Below are 22046 nucleotides of genomic sequence, written 5' to 3' on the forward strand. Positions count from 1 at the left end.
GAATCCTGGTTGAGGCTCCTACCTTATATATGCCCTCTTAAAGGTGTGAATCTTGTGGAACTGTAGTACCATGTTTCCCCGATAATAAGACCTATTCTGAAAACAAGCCCTCCCCTTACTGTGTAAGATTCCTCTAAAATAAGCCCTCCCCCCAAAATAAGCCCTATTGAGATTGCTACTGTAGTGAAGGTGATCCCCTGTGCTACACGCTACATTAGGTACCCTCTGTAGGCACCTTCCTTCCCCACCCCCCAACCGGGTGAAACGCATGCCGCGCTCCGAGCTACATCCAATCAGAGCTGCAGCAGTGAGCGCGTCATCCTGTTCTTCCCCAGTGATTTGCTTGCTGGTGCCACTGAGAGCAGTGCCGTGGAGGAGAGCTGAGGCAGGAAACCCGTTATGTAAGCGGGAGTGAGGGGGCATGATGGAGGATAAAAGGGGCATGATGGAGGATAAAAGAATTCAGGGGGCATGATGGAGGATAAAAGAAGAACTCAGCCAGCACTCACCACGCTAAAGAAATGAACTTCCTTGCAGAGAGAAGAACAGATCAAGTAATGATTCCTGCAGGAATGACTGCCTATCTCCAGACCCTTGATACTGCAATAAACAAGCCATTCAAGGACCATTTGCGCATGGAAGTCAATGACTACATTGAAAATAGAATGGAAAGAAATCAGCGTGGAAACTTTGTGAAGCCCTGTCTGCAAGAAGTCGTGACTTGGGTGAAGAAGTCATGGGATAAAATTACTGACAGCTGTGTTGCCAAAGTACTATGAGCAGGTTACCTGGACAAGACATGTTCATTTAAAGAGAGCTATATTGCTGGACATGACGGATTGGGTCCACTTCTTCTGAAGGAAATAGAGGCGCAAGACATCCAGGACGGAATTCAGGGTATGGACATTTATGACGATGTTGTTGAAAAAGATGACATGATCATTATTGAATAAAGGTACTTTTTTTTTGTTCACATTTACCTGTTTATTAAAATTGCTGTCAATGTTCATTAAAATAAGCCCTCCCCTGAAAATAAGCCCTCTGGTGTTTTTCTGTCCAAAAAAATAATAAGACGGTATTTTATTATTGGGGAAACACGGTAAGTACGAAGTATATCTAGAGAACTGTTAAGCATCCTGCTAAATAACCATTGTCTCTATCAATTCTACTGACTTAGCATCTTGTAAGAATTCTAACACTAATCCTGCTAGTCATGCTTTATTTCCTATATTCTTCACCTTTTCAGCCCTAAATGCTTTACAAAATGTGGTTTCAGCATGTCTGTAGAAGTTTTTCAGTTTTCAAGTCTATGATTCTCACATCCTTAATAATTCTGAGAGTATAACTGAAGCCTAGAGTTTCCTTGGTAATCTTGCTTTAGCAGTCACACAGCTGGGAATATCATTTATGTCATTAGAGAGAAATGACCAACTAAAAGCTAGTCTATGACGAAACAGTTTACTTGAGGGATGATCACACAGCTCTGAAAATTAAAGGTGAAAGAATGTATTCATTCTCTTTTTAGTGAGCCTTAGAAAAAAGAAATTTTCTAAAAAAGTTTTTCTAAAACTTTCCATATAAATGAAAAAAGAACTCCTGTTTCAAATAGAAATGCAGTAGTTAGAAAGTTAAATATGTAAAATCAGTCAAACATAGAACTCTCTAACCAGCTATGGCTATCACTCAGATGTTCTAGTAATTTAGAATACCATTTATTTACAAATTCTGAGTTTATATGTGAAGTTTTCTGATAAAAACAGGTATTTCAAATAGCATAGAGTTTAGTTTAATGATACAGAGCCTTCTCAAACAGGTGGAAAAAAATTAGAATCCTTTCCAGATATGTTCCAATGGCTATATTCTTCCTAGTAAAGCATATCTAAAGCCAATCAGGATATTACATTCACCTGTAAATCATTTTACAAGAATATAGTCATAATGAAGTCAAGATTATTGGATTTAGATTTGGATTTTTTTTATGTTCCAATTCAAAAGTTAAGGGAAAAGGGTCTTGGGGAGATGAAAATAACATGAACTAGTTTCCTTCTATATAGAAAATGCCCAGTGGTTGGAGAGATTAGGCAGGAAAAATGTGAGTCACACACACGAGTAGTTATGAAAAACTAAAACTTTGAGCCCAAAGTACAACTTTTAGATGAAACATTTAAATCTCATTTTAAAAAGGTGGGTTTTCTTCTCAGTTCCTTATAATTATCCAATTTCTCCACTCAGACATGTCCTATCTCTTCTGTTCACGTAATAAAAAATGAAGCAAAAGAAGCAAATCTAAATTCCTTAACCTTGTCTCCCTGCAGCAAAAGAACCTAGAAGATGTGAAAAGGAATAACAACAACAACAACAACAACAACAACAACAACACTTTAAGAATCAACAAAATGAAGGCAAGTGTCGACAGTTCCATGGATGGTTGTAGGTAAGAGGAAAGAAAACACTCACCTCCCTGCTTACTTCGGTCAAGATAGATTGAAACCCTTCGGGCCAGACCTGTGAGGAAATAGGGATTAGGGGATTGGTGCTAAGGGTAAGCTGGTCAGGCAAAGCAAAATAAATTAAAACAAAACAAAGCAAGATTAGAAAGAAAACTCAAAAGAGAAAAGAAAGTGGAATGAGTGCAGAAGAGAATGTTCAAGTTCATAACATGCTTCTATCCAAAGGGAAAGGAATGACTTGGTTGTAACAACCTGCCTATAAAATCATTCTATTTTACAAACACAAAAATAATTAACACTTTCTGGCTAATAATACTGGTTTGATATCAAGTATTTTTCCAATTGTAAATGCCCTGGGTATCAAAGCTATCTGTGCAACATGTGTCGTCTAACTGCAACGTAAATGATCAATCTAACTAACTTTAATAAAATGTAGCATCAAGTAAGCCACATTTGAGGGTGGACCAAAGGCCAATAAGGAGCTGAGGGGACTGAGCAAGTTCTTTGGTAGAAGACAAGATAAGTAATTAGCATGTCCAGGGATAATCAAATTTATAGATGCTCTGTTTTGAGGGAATAAAACTATGGTGAGAAATTAGTAATGGAAAGAATTAAGTTCAAACCATAAAACAACAACAACAAAACTTCTCCTAGAAAGCAGGACAAATGTCAGAATGGTAGAAACTGACTGCAGTATAATGGAGCTCTGTTGGGATACATAAGACTTGGCTTGGTAAGGAAATGAAGTTGCTCCTTCTGCCAAAATAAATAGCTTTCTGCAGGCCAATTTCTGTGAAATGAGATCTTCTTTAGGAGTTGGAACAATAATAGATGGTAACCCAAGGGAATTCAAGTCAGGTTACTGGTTTCCAAAATGACTCTTTAGGTGGTCTCATCAACCATTTCCATTTCTCAATCTGGGTATCTAAGGAGAAAGATCTTGAACAAAAACCTCTTTTGATTTTCTGGTCACTTCTTGATTTTTGTAAGTAATTCAAGAGTATGTGAGAAAGTATACACAAGACTATGTCCTCATTGTGCACATGTGGTAGGAGTTGCTTCTGTGATGATGTAGAGGTTCTGTACATCTTTTGCATTGAAATCAAAGAACCAGAGGACCACTAGAAGAGAGTGTCACTCTTATCTCAGAGATCAATCTATCAAATCACTTTTTGAAATAGGCTACCTAGTGAGTAACTTAGAAAGCAGTCAGAAAGCTAGAGAATCTTTAAACTCCTGAAGACACTGCCCAGGGCAAACAGTTTTATTCCAAGCATATTCATGAAGAAGCAAGAACAAGGAATGAAAAATGGTATTTGGAAATCCTATCTCCTCCCTTTTCAGCTAGTTACTGTATGTTTATTTTCTGCCTTGGAGTATATAAAACTTCTATTTGAGAATTCTTCAGATTTGCACACTGATGGAAAATTTTTCTTATGTTATTTCCTGGAATATTGAGACAAAGACTTTTAAAAAACATTTTCTGAGAAACCAATAATTCTTACCAAGTTTGTTTGTCTGGCTCTGCTATTTTGATTTGTAGAAGTCTGTAGTCTCCCACTTTTGACATTCTGGTTTGATTTTATTGTTTGATCTTTTAATTTTATCTATCTTTTTTTTCTTACCATCTTTGAACCCCTGTATTCTACTATTTCATTAAGATTTTCCCACCATCAATAGGCATAACATTTTTTTTTTTTTTTTTTTTTTGCCAATTCTCCTGTCTGTGAATTCTTCTATCAGGGTTGTTATTTCCAGTGGTTTTTCCTTTATATCTCTTATTATGCCTCTAAATCTATAGGTTCCTGGGGCTTGTCAATTTTCTTTTCTGAAGGCTTATGGCTCTTAAGAGTTTTGTTCTTTCTTTCTGAAGATTTCTTCTGGCTTTCTTTTATTCATTACAATGGTGACTTGTTTGACGTACTCAGTCTTTATATTTTCTGTTTGTTTTCCTTTCATTCTTTCTTTTCTAATAATAGCTTTTTATTTTCAAAATACACCCAAAGATAGTTTTCAACATTCATCTTTGTAAAAGTCTTGTATTCCAAATTTTTCTCTTCCCACCCCTAGAGAGAAAGTAATCCAATATAGGTTAAACATATGCAGTTCTTCTAATCTTTGTTCTTTTTCTTATAAGACACATCTTAGGGAGTTGGGCTTAGTATACCATCTTGCTGAAGGAAGGTTTTCATATTCTCTCTTCTTGTTAGTTAATAAAAAAGCATCTATTAGGCACCAACTATGTGTCAGGCATAGACACTGCTGCTAAATACTGAGAAGACAAATACAATAAATAAAACTCTCCATTCACAAGGGATTTACATTTTAACATGGGAGAAAGCGAGTAAAAAAAAAAGCATATTCAAAATAAATGCAAAGAGAATAAATACAAAGTAATTAAGTACAAAGTGTGGCAAGATAATGTAGAAGGTGGTGTTTGAGCTGTGTCTGGAAGAAATACAAATGATGAGGTGCTGCAGATGTAGATGCAGGACACAGTTAGCAGTGTGAAGACATGGAGACAGAAGAGGGGTTGTTGTTCCAGTCCCTCTGTTTAGTTTTAAAACTCCTTTTTCAACATGTGTACAATCTATATTTCTAACCTCAAGAATTTTCATTCTTAGCCCAGCCCATACCTCTAGCTTCACTGTATATTAAAGAGGAAGGTCTCTGCAATATACTCAAATATCAGAGTTTAAGAAGGGGAGTAATGAGACAGAAATAAAAGGTTTGAGGACATGTGGTGAAGGGCATGGAAAGCTAAATAGAAGATAGTATATTTTCTCTTAGAACTAATAAGGATCCTCTGCAATTGATTGAGCAGGAGAATCATAATCAGATATTTACCTGAGAAAAATCATCTTGGCAGTTATGTGGAGTATAAAAGGATGAGGAGAGATTTAAGGTAAGAACAGCAATTAGGAGATTGAAATAATAATGAAATAAGTGAGAGATGATAAGGACCTGAACTGGTACTTGGTAGAACAGTAGATACTAGTAGAATAGAAAAAGGGGGTTACATGTGAGAGATGATGTAGATGTAGAAACCTCAAGATTTAGCAAATGACTAGATATGTGAGGTGAGAGTGAGGAGTTGAGAGTAACATCAAAATTACAAACCTGAGAGAAATAGTATTTATTTTATGATAGCTTAAAGGGATGAAAATTTCATCTTTTGATCTACTGAAATTTTTTTTTAAAGGATGGGCTACAGTTGTGACAAGACTGAAGATTAGAAAGAGTATGATTGACATTATAATTGGCTGGAGAAGATGGCAAGGGATAGGTGCAAGGACACATGTAGATAGCTCTTGGCAAGCGTGAGAAGTATTTTAATGTCAGAACCTAGGGATACAAAAAGAGCAGGAAATAAAACCTCAGGGTTTTGAGATGAAGATAAAGGGGAAAGAAGGAGCTTGTGTTGAATAACCTCAACATTTTCAGTTAAGTTAAGAAGTGAGGTCCTTTGCTGAAGGAGAGAAGAAAAGATTTGGAAAAGTTTTGATAAGGAAAGAGCTAGGGAATAGGTATGGGTGGAATTGCCTCACCAGGGGCCCAGTTGAAGTTGGATAACAAGAATTTATAATGTAATCACCATGGTTGTATGAATGGAGGGAAGAAGAAAGAGGATGGGAGTAATCCAAGGGTGAAGTTTGGCAAGGCATATATGCTAATAGGCAAGAGGACAAGGGATCTGAGTGTAGAAGACAGTGAAGGGTCAAAATTGGAGAGAAGAGAAAATGAAGATTAGGGCAGGGTTGACGTACTGAGGGGTAGCCTGGAGATCCTGAGGGAGGTGAAGAAGAGACTTAGAAGAGGTGAGACATAGGGAATGAAAGACTAGGAGGCTCAGAGAAATATCAGTTTTTGATTATGGAGGGGGACACTTGCTGAAAATGGTGAGATCCTAGGTGCATGAGGAAATGGCATGGGTCTCTATAGATGTAGAATCTTTCTGACTCTTGCCACTTAATCTCTTCCTAGGACTCAGTGATCTTGATGAGTACAGCTTCTAGAGGTACATCTAGAGATGAGGTACATAGTAGAAAGGAGATTCCCTGACCTTAGAGTACTACCGTTCTGACAATCTGTCTGTCAATGGTTGTAAAAATCTTCTGGCCTAGAAATATAATAATATTTCTTCCCTTAGACTTTAGGGAAGATATATTAGTCATCCTGAGGTCTTCTGACCAAAGTGCTATTGTTCTGACAGTCTGTCAATAATTCTAAAGTCTTCTGGGGTGGTCTATTCACTATTGTCTCAGGAATTTAGTTATCACTGACCAACAGATTATCTATCTGACAATCAGTAATGTTTGTAGGACTTTTCTAAGGCCAGAAGACTGGAATTTATTTGTGTGCCGCAAATTTCTTCCTCTCCTCCATCTAAATCCTTCTTTTGTCCATCCATGAAGTTACAAATCTTCACCTGTGATTTGATTGCTATGAGATTGTTGTGGTTCAGAAGGGACCCCAAAAGGATAAGGTTGCAGATCAGTGTCGTGAGGATTTGCAGACTTAAACCCATATCCAAGTAAAGAGACAAAGTTTATTGTAATTATAATGCCAATTGAAGCAGGCTAAGTTCCAAAAGAATTTATCAAGGAATCAAGATAAAGAAGATAGATTTATAGGACAAAGTTAGACAAGAGCTAACTTTATCCTATAAATCTATCTTCTTTCTCTTGATTGCTAATTTTATGGCTTACAGGGAAGTTTGAGGGGTGGTCTATTCACTATTGTCTCAGGAATTTAGCTATCATTGACCAACAGATTATCTGACACTCAGTAATGTTTGTAGGACTTTTCTAAGGCCAGATAGAGGAGAGGAAGAAATTTGTGGCACACAGAACAGAAATTGAGAACAAAATAATGTTGCTAATATTACTGTCCTTTGGAACCTAAGGAAAGGGGAGCATCACTATTACAAGACTTTGAATTACATTTATTTATTTTCATTAACTGAAAGTATTCTACAGAACATAGGCAACATGAGACTGTGAGAGGATAGAGTAGGAAGAGTGTTGGATTTGGAATTAGAGATTCTGGGTTTGAATTCTAGTTTGTGTGATTATGGCTAGGTCATTTAATATCTTTGGGCGTCTGATTCCCTTTATTTACATCTGCAAAAAAGAAAAGTGCCTTTCAGATTCAAATCTAAGATTTAATATTGTATTATCATCACTTTTAGTCATGGAATATTAGAATTGCAAGGGATCCCAGGGATTTAATCCAGTTTCCTAATAATTTTGCAAAAGAAAATGGGAGTCAGAGATGTAAAGTGAATTGTCTGAGGACATACAGCTAGACAGTGGCAGAGACAGGGAGGAATCCCCCATCTCCAGAAATCTAGATGATTCTTCTTTCTGCTCCTTCTAAAATGACTAGGCCGAGCTTTCTTAAGAAGATTTTTTTCAGTGTTTCAGAAAGGTTACTTCCTGGAACTTTAGTAAAGTTCCTTAAAGGTCTGTCCTTTCTTGGAAAACCCTATTATGATATATTTATCATACCTCTACCCCCAACAAGAGAAAAGTGTGTGAAAGATGCCCAAGATCAGAGATGGCTCTTCTAAGCATGGCTGCCACTGTACTTTATCCTACTCTATGACATTCCTAGATAATCTTACTCATCTCATCAATGACTTTGCCACATCAAGCTCTGTTTCTTCGTTCACATAATAGGCAGATTTTCGGAAAGATAAGGGAGGGTGGGGCTGTTTGGATGAAAAGGAGATGAGTGGCATAAAACTGAAATTCTCAGTAATTATTACCTGCTCTGAATTCTTGAGTTCTTCAAGAAGTAAGATATTAATGGGAACTACTGTTACTTGATCTTACTGGCTTAGGTAAACTTCATAAAAAATATATCTACATATCTCTATATATCTATATATCAGGTTAGAAAAAAGCACCAGATTTATTGAGGAGGTCATTGCTTTTTAAAAGTACCTCTCAAAAGTCAACAAAACTTAAGGGATGGGAGTCTTAAGACAAAACTTATTACCTTTTCCCTAAAATCTTTCCCTCGACCAAGCTTTCTTCCTTTGGTAAAGGGTACTTCTATCAATCTCATTTCCCAAGTTTATAACTTCATTGTTATCCTCATTCTCTCTTGGCCAATTAAGCACAAATTCTTGCCATCCTAACATCTCTCCTTTCTGACCTCTTCTCTTTATAAGCAAAGTCACCACTTGGTTCAGGCTTGCACTGTTTCTGGCCTCATAATTAGTCTCCTAGCCTCAAGTCTCCCCACTCCAATCTATTTTTCATATAGTTGCCAAGATAATTTTTCTTAACTGCAATTCTAACTATGTCATTCCTCTGGACAATAAACAGGCTCCAAATCAGGACCATGGGTCCATTGCAAATTTATGTTACATAAACTCATCTGAGCCTTCACTGCAGTATTATAATTCTTTTACTCTTCTATTCTTCAAAATTGTTCTTTACAAACTTTTTCTTCTGTCCTCAAAGTCCTCATTCACTTTTCACTCCCCTCAAATATCTCTCAAGGTGAAGTTTTGAATTTTTTCCAAGAAAATCAAGGTCATTGACCATAAATTCTTTAACATTGTCATGACACCCCAAACTCAATATCATTCCTTAAACTTTCTTTCACTCCTGTTATAATGAAGAATTAGATTTCTTTCTTGACAATTTCTCTACATGTACCCTTGATATTATGTCTTATTAGCTGCCTAGAAAATTGCTCTAACTTGCCTATACTGTCTCTTAGTAGTCTTTAGTATTTCCTTATAAATGATTTTTTCATTGCTCTTTACAAACATGCCCAAGTCTATTCTGTCATCAAAAAACTCTCACTAGAGCAGATTACGCACCTCTCCTCCCTCTTCCAGTCAAAATCCTTGAAAATAGTTATTTATCCCAGATATCTCCATTTCTTCCCATTTTCTTCTAACCTACTAAAGTTTGCTTTTGCCCTTATCATTCAACTGCAATGGAACTCTAGTAAGTTATTAATGATCTCTTACTTGTAAAAATCTAATTAACCTCCTCCCCCTCCAATTTTAATAGTTCTTGACTTGTCTGACTACTTTTGACAAGCCTCTCCTCCTGGATATTTTCTCATTTCTGGATCTTTATCTTTATTGAGCACTCTTCAGCCTCTTTTGCTGATTTATCATCCACATCACATTCCTCACTGAGGGCCCTCTTCTCTCTATATTCTTTTATTTCGCGATCTCATCAGTCCCATTGCTTCAATTATCAACTCTATGCAGATGACTCCCAGATCTAGCTTTAGTCTCTCTTTGGAGCACTATTCTAGCATCAAAAACTGACTACTGGACATCTTGAATTGGATGTCCCTAAGGTATCTCAAACTCAAACAGAATTCATTATCGTAGGATTTGAGAATTCAAATCAAAATCCATATGGTTCAATCCAAACATGCAAGGAATGCCTATTATAACATAGCCAATATGTATCATCTGGCTTCAGTTTAGAGACTAATGAAGGGAAACCCATCATCTCTCAAGGCAAAGTATTCTACTTTTGGATTGTTCTAGTTGATGGGAAATATTTTCTTGATATTAAGGCTAAATCTGCAACTCCAGGTTCTGCTCTCCATGATCAAGGAGCAAACAGATCAAACAGAACAAGTTTGATTCTTGTTCTCTATGACAAGCCTTCAAATACTTGAAGACAGCAATCATATCTAATATGGGTCTTCTTTTCTCCAGATTAATTATGCCAAGGTTCTCCAAATGATTCTCATGACAGACTTAAAGTCCTATGCCATCCTGTTGTCTTCCTCTCTTGAACTTATCAATATCCTTCTTAATTCCCAAAACTAAACATAGTAATCTAGAGGTTCTGATGAGGATAGAATAGAATAGAAGATAAAATAAAATCACTTTCCTAATCCTGGAAAGTAAATTTCCCTTAATGAGAACCAATTCTGCATTAGCTGTTGTGGCTTATATCAAACTGTTGTTTTATGCTGACCTTGCTGTCCAATAAAGCTCTCAGATCTTTTCAAGTCTAATTTTCTTTTCTTTCTTTGTTTCTGCTTTTTATTTATTTATTTATTTAGTTTGTTTTAATTTTTTAAACATGGTAAAAAGATATAATAATTATATGTTAAATCCAACATATGCATACATATTTATACAATTTGTACAACTTATACAATTATTTTATAATTACAATTATCTTTTATACAAGAAAAATCAAATCAAAAAGAAAAAAGAAATGAGAAAGACAATAAAATGCAAACAAACAATAACAAAAAACGGTGAAAATGTTATATTGTGATCCACACTTAGTTCCCATACACACAGTTTCATTCCCTGGGTGTAGCTCATTGGAGCTGGCCTGGATCATCTCGTTGTTGAAAACAGCCTCAGTCTAATTTTCTACCTAATTATGCCTTCTCCATCATATGCATAAGTTGATTTTTTATACCCATGGGTAAGACTTTTTATATTTATTCCTATTGAATTTTACCTTATTAGCTACATAACTATGCTCTAGCCTAAAGTTTTAAAGACACTTATGACTACTGATTCTGCTATCTAGTATTCTGATTTAGTTTCTTTTAGGAATTATTTGTTCTTCCTTATAAACTGGAATGTATTTAGGTATTCTTTGAGTCCTTTCACCTTCTTCAGAAGGGAGTTCTGTTCTACCCTTGCAACACAGATGAGGGTCATTTGGCTATGGTACAAATACCTAAAGGGCTAAGATGGAGTTAGGGTAAATTGTGGGATCAAAAGTGTGATAAGGACTTCTTCATAGCATCCTAAAGGTTAACCAGCCTGTGCAGTTAGAAATTAAGTAGGCCAATTCAAGTTTTCTGTTCTATTACTTCTGCTGGTTTCAAGTTCTTCAACAAATATATTTGACTATTACTACTTCCAATATGCTTTTAAAATCTCTTTGCAAAGGATATTGGTTGGGAGTGGATATAAGGAATCAGATAATAGATGTGAACATTTTCTGATTTGCAATGAGGCACACTTTGGAAAGATTCCCCTTGATTGAGAAGGCCCCTGGCATCTGGCTCTTTCCATCAGACATAAGAACAAGTCAGAACAGCACCCTTTAATATCAAGATTTCAAAAAAATAGAGAGAGAATCTACTAAAAAAGCATTCCTTTAATTAGATGCAAGAACAATACCTGAAAGAGGAAAGCCATCAAAGAAAACATGTTAAAGGTAAGACTAAATATCAAATCTGGTTACAGAAATAAATTATAAATGAATAGAGAGAATGAAAGGGAAAAGGAAAAAGGTATTTTTTTGGGAAATGTTTTTTAAAAACTAGGATTAAATCTAGAGATCATCTTAAAAAGAAAATAACACTCAGATTTCAATTACTTTAATCTAGTAGATGAAACCTTATTAACAAATAGCTTTAGTCTTAAGTTCTAAAGGAAATGCTGCTAATGCACACATTTCTTATTCTTTGAACAAAGAAAGCAAAGAAAATATCACTTACGTCCTAAAGCAAGAGTTGCAATTGTTCTTGTATGCTAAACTTTGTTGTAGCCTCTTCTAACTGAGCTGACAGCATTTTATTTTCTTATCTAAGCTTCCCAGTCTAGTTTTAGGTGAAAAACAGACTAGAATTATGTTGTTCCTCTATATCTTTAAACCTGAAGAGAATAGCAAGCAGATTAGAAATGACTAATTCATGTCCAAACTGGAGACAGGCAATGAGCCGAAAGCAGCAATGCAAAGCTGTGCAAAACATAGACAGGTGATCCAAAATGATGGTGAAAGTAAACAGTTGTAATCACACTGACTAAATTCAGAGAACAGGAATACTGTTCCCTATTAGTTCAAGCTGGGCAAGTGGTCAGTAAACTTATTCTTTAGGTCTCAGAGAGCAAAAAGAGATACATCCAGGATAATCATTTTGCATTCTAGTAGTACCAAGATTGTTTTCTAAAAATGGGAACATCTAGATATGAATATTTGTAAAATGGCTTATGACTCCTCCACTCACATGGAGATGGTTTGGAGTTTTTAAAGTCTATTCTAGTGAAGCATAACCAAGGGAAAGGTCTTACCAAACAGGAAAGGCTTTGGGTGGGTATAAGTCACATAACAGACTACTGTCTGAAGTCCAATCTAGTCAAGTTTGGAGAACTCATTATCAGAGAGTTGGCTAGTAAGTGGTGAATATATTTGGATAGAGAAACTCATGGAACCATCTAATAAAGAATAAAGAGATTGTCATCTGTATCAATGGAAGCAATAACCACATTGCTGAAATCACTGCTCTTTTGAGGTACTAATAGAAATGTTCACAACACGTTAGGCATCTGTGAGTGACCAAAAAAAGCATAATCTAAAACTGGAAAAGCCTGATTCTTCTCTCCGTCTTAATCATCAATCAGGAAACATTTTCTCCTAGGAAACATCCATCTCAGTTTTAAGCTACACTAAAGATAATGACATAACTTCCCACATATCAATGAAAGAGGCAAGTAAGTACATAAATGCTAAAGGGTTGAGATTCTGACACTACTGACAGAAACCACACCAAAACACTCTTATGTTATATTTATCAGATACTATAGTGTTTTTGACAAAGAACCAAGTTAGTTTTGTGTTACCAGGAAATCCCAAAATGAAATAGACACTACTGACACTGCTGGAGGAGGAATGGAGCCATATGGATCACTTCATCCAATTCTGGAAAGGCATCCTTGGGTGATATGCTTCAGGCTCTAAAAAAAAATTTGATGTAGACCTACCTCTTGTTGTTGGTAGCATGTCTGAAAGCCCCTGCCAGGCAGTCACCATTTCAGGGTTCTTTTCTACATCTGCAAAATTTTTCCACACCCTGATGGCACCGTCATCTGGAAAAGAAAAAAAAAAAAGGCTGTCAAAGACACTGTCTCTTTCAGACTCTATTCAGGAGTTTGGGGGAGATAGGAAGTCAAATGACCTGCATTTGATTTGCATTTGACCTGCAAATGAACTGCAAAAGAATGAATATGTTGCCTCATTTGGTAGTCTGACTGATAAAGAAATGGACCTATACTTCTTGATTTGTTCCTTTTTTCTTTTTCTTTATGCTCCTCTTTTTGCAACCCAAATTCCCCCCCCCCCCCCAAAAAAAAAAAAAAAAAAAGAAAAAGAAACGAAGGCAGGCAGGCAGGAAGAAAGAAAATCATGCAGCAAAGAGCATGTGAGGGTGCATTATTATTTTCCTTTTCATAGGCAAACATACGTAGTTAACTACTGAATAGGTTCTTGAAACAATTTTAGCTTCTCCAGGACCTGTGATTTATTTCCTTTTTATTAGTATTGAAGTACTAAGTGTAAAATGCTTCAACCTGTAAGAATAACCATGATAAAGCCCAGACTCTGAATATACTCTTCACTTTGTCTATTCTGCTCCTCTATGATTTATTTTTTTCTTAACAAAAAGTTAACAATCATTTCTAAGGAAAAAAAAATCTTGATGCCCTTTCACATCCCCTTCCTACCATTGCTTAATTATGGTCAATGCACAAACTATAGTTTCAATAATGGAAACAACTGAAACCAGCTGGACTGTCAAGATTAAGAAACTGAATTGAGAAAACTATTGTCAGTTCTCAAAGTCTACTAAGCAGAGAAAAGCAATTCTTCATGAATTTTATTAAGGGAAGACATACGTTTGTCACTATAATGAGGTGGGTTGTGGTCCTTTTAAGAAACTGTATTTCCTATTGATCTGTGATTCCTTTCAGATTCTCAGCCCCTCCTGGCTGAGGCATATCCTCCCCAGACAAGTTGTCACTTTTGACCAACTAGCTGGGGAAGGTCAGTATAGAGAGTATTCAGAACAGATTTATTATCCCATAACAGTGTATGAGCAAATTTCTAAGGCTGCAATAAAAGTTTGGAATTCTCTTCCTGGACAGAAAGATGGAAATAAAGCTTTCATAAAAATAGAGCAAGGTCCCAATGAACCTTTTGCAGATTTTGTGGGATGTTTGTCAAAAACACTATAGTATCTGATAAATATAACGTAAGAGTGTTCTGGTATGGTTTCTGTCAGTAGTGTCAGAATCTTTGATTCAGTTACATATCTTGGTCAAAAAGCATCCCTTTGAATTCCAATAGGAAATCCAGGCTTGTCCCAGCCCCCATTCTGACTTACTTGGGCCATCCAACCCCCACTAGTTCTGATCTGATCTGGCTTCCCAACCCCCACTAAGATACCCAATATAATAAGCTTACATGAACTAAAGTCTTTGCAGATGGACCTTGGTAGCTCCCTTTTCTGCTAGGATCTTCTGTCCACTGAGAACTGCATTCTCAGAGCAAAACTCCATTTTCCATAGTTCTGCCACTGTAGAAGTCAGTCTCCGGGTAAATTGATTTCTATCTAAGAATAAACTTTCATTTTGCAACCAATATTCGAGAATGAGTGAATTTTTTCACTCATAAAACCTGCGGCCTATTTAAAGGGGATTCTTAATAACTTTCTTATAGCCGCTAACCTCTAGATCACCAGGAATCTAGACCTCTACACCTCATCAATTTCATTTTCATAGAAGCCCACCAGAAGAGTGAGGGGAATGTCTGCCATGGCCTAAGTCTGATAGCCAGCCTTTAATGCCAAATAGAACACTGAAAAATAAAACAAAACCTCATATGTGTGTATTTCTTTCAGCTTCTCATCTGTTTATTTTGACTCATTTTTCTCTTTTTGTATTTGCATTATTCAGAGCTCATTAGTTTCCTCACCAAAACCTTGATGATTTCAGTACCTTGAACTGTCCAAGGGATCCACAGATTGTAGCTTACTTCATATTTGGGGAAAAAAATAGTTTATGCAGTGGGCACTTTTAGTAAATTTTTGTTCAACTAGATGAAAAATTCTCAATTTAATATTAACTTGATCTTCTTCATGTCCTTTCCCTTTCCTTTGGTTTTGACTTTTCAGTGATTTCTCTTTCAATTTGAATTTTTCTCCTTACTTTCTTCCTCATTAGCCAAGAACATTTAGTTTATCCTGTCTTTTTTTTCTCCACCCTTACTATTAATCTGTCCTCTTGAAAGTACTTTCTTGATTTCTAAAGGTACATTCCAGTCTCACTTACACTAAAGTACACTTTTGCTGATATGACTGTCTCTTCTCTACATTGAATTCTTGAGCAATTCCATTCTACATAATACTCTATATTCAAGACCTTCGACCTCTCATCCTATTATTGATCATGTCTTGCTAAATCCCAAACCTGTTTTACTCTACTCTTTACTCCTTTGCTCATATTTCATGAACTATGGAATGAAGTTGGAGAAAGGCACAATACTGTGCTGTGTCCATTATAGATTTATGCTATATAATATCAACTGGGATGCCAATATAACAAAAGGCAATTATTTTATGCCTTCCTAACCAATTTGTTCTCCTTTTTTATTTTATTTTGTTTTATTCCTTCTTAAACTTCCTATGACATGCCTCCTATCTTCTCAGTTAAAGAAAAAAAAAAGAGGTTAGCTTTTCAAACTGATAAACTTGAGACCATTTGCCATGAGTTTCCTCTTCTTTCATTTCAGGTCAAGCAGATGATTTCCACCAGTGTTGGAATCTTTACAAACTGCTAACTCATTAGAATTGATGTTTTGGGCCAGAACCTGAAACAAGGTATTAAGTAGAACTAATTGATACAATGCTTGTGTTCACATCTTTACTCATTGGAGTTCACACGTTTGGGAGATTTCAGGATTTAGTATGAGATATCCGAATTCATACTTCCCTTGAAGCTCTTAGGGCCAGAGAGCACCATGGGAGAAAACCCATAATCCCTCTCTCTCGTATCCCACAATTCCTCTCTCTCATATATAAGAAACAGACGGAGAGAGATTCATTCCATTTTCCACTTGGCTGGCTGGTGGCAGAAGAGAGTTCAGCTGAAGATTGAGAAGGGAGCATCAGTTCAGTTGAGGAGAAGCACTCTCTCGGAGGCAAGACAGATTCAACTTGGTGCTGGCTTTGGAGGCTGAAGAAAGCAGAGGCAGAAGCAAAGGACAAAGCTGCAAGAGCTCTTAGAATCAAGGAGAGAGAGAGACCTCTTAGAAAAGCTAACCGGGCTATATTGGAGATTGAGAGCCAGAAGCAATCTCTCTGAAGCAAGAGAGATCCATTCCATTTTCCACTTGGTTGGCTGGAGGACTGGAGGGCAAACCTTTGGATTTGAAGACATTTGGAGGGAGCTCTTGGAACCAAGCAGAGAGATAGGCCTCTAAGCTAACTGGGCTATATTGGAGGCAATAAAAGATTTGAACTTTTATCACCCTGGCTGCATTTTTGGTGATTATTTACTCTTAACTGATACTAAGACTGCCTCCAGAAAACCTCCCTGTGAAACCTGCTCTCTCCCGGGGAGAACCATTATTTTATTTAAAAGAAGAAAATCACCATACACCAGTATCTCCTCTTTTGCTGATATCTCATTTAGAGATAGTCCTCCTCTTTGTCAAAACTCTCTACATGCATGAGTGATCTCATTCTACCTCAGTTTCTCCAGCAGATTGCATCTACTATGATCCCCACTCTCTATCTTTAATTACTTCCTGCTCACTGGCTGTTTCCCTGATACCTAAAAACATGCCCATGTCTCCTTCACTCTTGAAAACAATAAATGAAAAACCCTCACTTTATCTGAACATCCTTGTTTTTTTTTCTCCAATTTTTGCTAAAAGTCTTGAAAAAGTCATCTATACTCAGTGCTTCTACAGTCTCTTCTTTCTTCTACACCTTTGTTAGTTGAAGTTCTCACCTCATCATTCAATTAAAACTGCTTTCTTTAGTCACTTCTTATTTGCCAAATCTAAAGGCCTTGTCTTGATCTTTATTCTTTTTTTGACCTCTCAAAAACCTGCTATATTTTCTCCTTGGCTTGATACTGTTTTCTTCTGGTTCTCCTCTTATCCATCTGATTTCTTTGCTAGATCTTCATCCAAGTCATAGTGACTGACTACACATGTCTCCTAAAGTTCTGTCATGGGTCTTCTTTTCCTTTTCTTTCTCTATTATCTCAGGTAGGGTTCTCATCAGCTCTCATGGATTCAATGATCATTTCTATGCAATGATTTTCAGATCTACTTATCTCATTACACTTCTCTCCCAACCTCCATTCATATATCTCTACCTTCTCAATGAATATCTTGAATTGATATCCTATGAAACATCTTAACCTCAACATGTCCAAAATAGAAATCATTATCTTTCCCCTTAAGTTACCCTCCTAACTTCTCTATTGCTGCCAGTATTACTACCATCCTTTTGGTCATCTAGGCTCACAACTAGGTGACATCTTGGACTTCTCATTTTCACTCATCCAACACACTGAATTTGTTGTTGCCAAATCCTGGCATTTCTACCTTCCCAATATTTCTTATATATGTCCACTTTTCTCTTGCTGTTTAGAGCCTTTCCCTATTCCAGTCTAGTCTCATACTCAACTGCCAGCAATCTCAAAGCACAGGTTTTATCTTATTCTTCACTCTTAATGCTCCACACTTGTCACACCTGCCCTAAGAATAAACTCCAGTGAGTCCCTGTTATCTCCAAGATCAAATGTAAAATGCTTTGTTTTTAAAGCCCACCAAAAGCTAGCCCCTTCCTATTATTCTAGTCTTCTTTTTTAAAAAATTGATACAGAATAAGAAAAAGAAAAACAGAAAAGGAAAGCAAAGCAACATTGTCAAGTGCTAAGCTAAACCATCAAGGAGGATTCAAAATATATAACAATAAATTACCAGTTCAAGAAAGGCTATATATAGGTAGAAGAAATTATATTCATGAATGTCCTTTTTTTTTTTTTTTTTTGCTTCCTTGTAGGTTATTGTTTTATTCTCTGCTGTGCACTTTTTTAACCTTATTGTTATTTTCCCCCTTTCATCACTCCCACTTCCCCTAAAGCTAGAGTTAAGCACAGATATATGTTATATGCATATACAGATATGGACATACATATATATACGTACTCATACACATTTATATGTAAACATTCACATCAGCCCACAGATGCACTCATATACATACAGTTATATACATACATACATAGAGCAACATGCCTATATATCTACATATAGTCAGACATATATAGACACACACAATTATCCATATGTAAACATGCCTCTAAAACAATATTAATATTGTTGGCATATAATGTAGATTTCACTCTTGATTGAATGTTTGTCTAAGATCAATGATTACTGGCCCAACTTTTTTTTTTTTTAATAAATTCTATTCCTGATCCTTGTTATAGTGTTTGTGTATATCTCTTTTTTCCTATCCCTGCTAACTCTTCTGCTTTAATTCTGCTTCTTAACTTGCCTTGCTATTATTTAACCTCCTTTCACTCATGGATCTCTCCCTTGTTTTCTCCTCCATGCTTTGCTTCCTCCTTCATTCATCTCCCCTTTCTTATTTCTGTCTAGAAGGAGGATCTTTCATGGTATATATGTAGTGTTGCCTATTTAACCTTTTCATGATTAGTGAGTAGGTTTTCAGAACTTTCTTCTTCCCACTCTAATGCTTCTGTATCTATTCTTTCTCTGCACCTCATTTGCTTAACATAATTATTATTTTTACTTTTTTTTTTAGGTGGCTTTGCTTTTTAGAGACAGATCATACTCAATTCTGCCCTAATCTTTCTTTTAAGTTATCCAATCAGTGGATAGCAATATATGGTATACATTTCCATGTAAAACACATAAACAATTTGTCCATGTTAAGTTCCTTGAAATTGATCTTTGATATTGGTTCTCATAGGTTAAATTTTCTATTGAGTTCAGGTTTTGTTGAAAGAAAGTCCTGAAAATTCTTAAGTTTGTTGAATGTCCATTTTTTTTTTAAATTTAATTTTATTTAATAATAACTTTGTATTGACAGAATCCATGCCAGGATAATTTGAATGTCCATTTTTTTCACTCAATATGAATAATTTTGCTGGATGATATTTTTGTCCACAGGCCTGGTTCTTTTGATTGCTGGTATGTAAGATTCCAGGACCTGTAGTCTTTTATTGTGGCTGCTGATATGTCCTGCATAATTCTAATTGCAGCTCCAGTGTATTTGAATTGCTTTTTTTTCCTTATTTTTTGCAAAATTTTCTCTTTGATTCTGGGGTTTTTTGAAATTTTGGCAATAATAGTCCTTTATGTTTTCTACAAGGGATCACTGTGAGGTGGTGATCAGTGAAGATTAGTGGACTTTTTCTATTTCTACTTTCCCCACCTGCTCTATCACTCCAGGACAATTTTTTTTTTTTTTGTACCAGTTTTCAATTATTGTTATATTTTTTTCTTTATGATGTATTCTCCTGATCTGTTGTTTTTCTTATGATGTTTCACATTCTGTTCTATTATTTCATTCTTTATATTTTGTTTTGTTATTTCTTGATTTCTTATAGTTACACTGACTTCTCCTTGCCCAATTCTAATTTCCAAAGAGCTAATTTCATTTTTAAGATTGTGTATCTTCTTTTCTAGTTGGTTAACTTTTTTTTCATAAGCTTGTTTTTCTATGATGGTCTTTTTTTTTTTTTTCAATATCTCTCATTTAATTTTTAAATTCTTTTTTGAGTTCGTCTACAAATTCTCCTTAGGGAGGGAGCCATTTAACATTACTCTTTGGGGTAAAAGAAGCTTTTTTACTTCATTGTCCTCCTCTGAAGATGAACGAACTCCTATTTCTATAGTAGGTTTCTATGATTTGGTTCTTTCTTCTTTGGCCTCCAATTGTAAGGTGGGGAGGATGGTGTCTTTTAACTTTATCTCAGCTCTCCCCTCTGATCTGGAATCCCAAACCAAGAGCTCCTCCCTCCTATAAGTACTGGCAGTCAGCAGCAACCCTGCCTCATTGCCTCTGCACTCACTGGTGTGCTGGTTCCTTTTTGCCTAGAGCTACACCTCTGCAGCACAACTGAGCCTGGTGTTCCTAATCAGTCAAAGTTCCCTCAGTCTTCCCGGACTCAGATTCCTGACTCCTCATGCTGTGGGAGAAGTAAAAGTTTCTGTGATTCCTTCTAAGGCTCCAGCCAAACCCAGCTAGTCTTCCTACTGATTAATCCTCAGCCTCTGATCTTTCTTTGGATCTTCTTGAATTGTGGCAAGAGGACTCCTGTTGTGGCCCAAGTCTTCTTGACACTAGTCCATATTCACTTTGAGGCACAAATTTGTTTTGTTTGTGGGGGAAATCTTGAGAGCTTGAAATTTGCTGACCTACTCTGCCATCTTTCCAGAATCCTCACCATTCTAGCCTTCTTACACTTTATCACCTTCATATACTTTACAATCCAGGGACATTGGCTTTCTTGCTTTTCCTTTCATAAGACCCAATCTCTTGATTTTGTTACTTTTCCTAGGCTGCCTCAAGGCCTAGATTACTCTTTTATCACTTCTGCTTCCTGGCTTCCTTCAAGACTCAGATCAAGTTACATCTTTTGCAAGAGGCCTTTCTCATTCTCCTTTCGTGTTAGTAGCTTTTCTCTGATATTACCTGCAATTTATCCTGTATATATCATGTAAGTCCTTAGTCATTTGCATATTGTCTTTCTTCTTGGGCATGTGAGTTTCTTTGGGGGGATAGGACTGTTTCTCTATTTCTCTGTATCCCTACATATCACTGTGCCTGGCACGTAGGAGGCATTTAATAAATGCTTGCTGACTTGACTGATCATTTTCTCTAACCAGCCCTTTGTAATCACTTTCATTTCCTATAGCAGGAATGGGAAAACTTCAAAATGTAACCTCAAGCTGATTACGAGGTGAAATTGTTCTGATCATGCTTGTTATAGTCCAGAGAAAAAGTTCTCTTATGGTAATAGACTATTGTGGTTAAAGATTTCATGGCAGAGCCTTAAAAGGTTCTTAAGAAACTGAAGAGCAATGAATTTGAGTTACTGTTTAAATATCCAATATATTATGAAGCACATAGTCCAAATCAGCAAAAAAGGGTAGTTTTACCTCCATCCCATTTTGTTCTCATTCCCACAATCTCTTAATGATTCCTTTTTTCTCTAAATATTCACAACAAAATCACCAAAGTTTTGAAAATATATCTGAATCTCAACATGTCCAAAACAGAACACATCATCTTTGAACCCAAAACCTCTTCTCCAAACTTCCTTATTTTTTATAGACATCACTATTCTCTAGTCAACCAGGTTTGTAATCTTGAACATTCCCTCTTCCTCACACTTTATTTACAATTGCAACTCCACAATGTTCTCCCCTTCCTTCTCCTTTTCTCTTTCATGGCCACCACCCTTCTCTCCCTGTGGTACTGCTGTACAAAGCTTCATAATTGGTCTTTCTGCTTCTATTTAACTTATCCACATAACAATCAAAATAAGATGAATCTGATCATATTACTCTTAAAAACAACAAAACATTAAATTACTTTCTTGCCACTAGTATAAAATTAAAAATTGTCAAGTCTGGCATTTAAGGCATCCTACAATCTGGCCTCAGTTTACTTTTCCTGATGTATCAGATGTTATTTCCTTTCACATGCTCTGTGCTAAAAGTTCCTGTATGTTTCCATAAACTGTCTCCTGTACCTAGATTGAACCCCTACCTCAGCTCTACCTGTCAAAATACTTATTTCTTGAGA

General features: G+C 36.2%; 1 protein-coding gene across 3 annotated transcripts in view; it reads right to left on the reverse strand.

Annotated features, from left to right (window-relative positions):
• Positions 1–22046, reverse strand: part of RPTOR (regulatory associated protein of MTOR complex 1) — a 551396-nt gene that overhangs the window by 34177 nt on the left and 495173 nt on the right. For 2 of the 3 annotated variants that reach the window (XM_051995401.1, XM_051995399.1), the window contains 2 exons: positions 13177–13281; positions 2458–2505 (listed from right to left, as the gene is read on the reverse strand). In XM_051995401.1, the coding sequence (XP_051851361.1) occupies positions 2458–2505; positions 13177–13281 (153 nt within the window). The remainder of the gene's footprint in view (positions 1–2457; positions 2506–13176; positions 13282–22046) is intronic. The other variant, XM_051995400.1, reaches the window with a different exon arrangement.

Source organism: Antechinus flavipes, chromosome 4 (assembly GCF_016432865.1).
Source record: "Antechinus flavipes isolate AdamAnt ecotype Samford, QLD, Australia chromosome 4, AdamAnt_v2, whole genome shotgun sequence".
Lineage (NCBI taxonomy): Eukaryota > Metazoa > Chordata > Mammalia > Dasyuromorphia > Dasyuridae > Antechinus > Antechinus flavipes.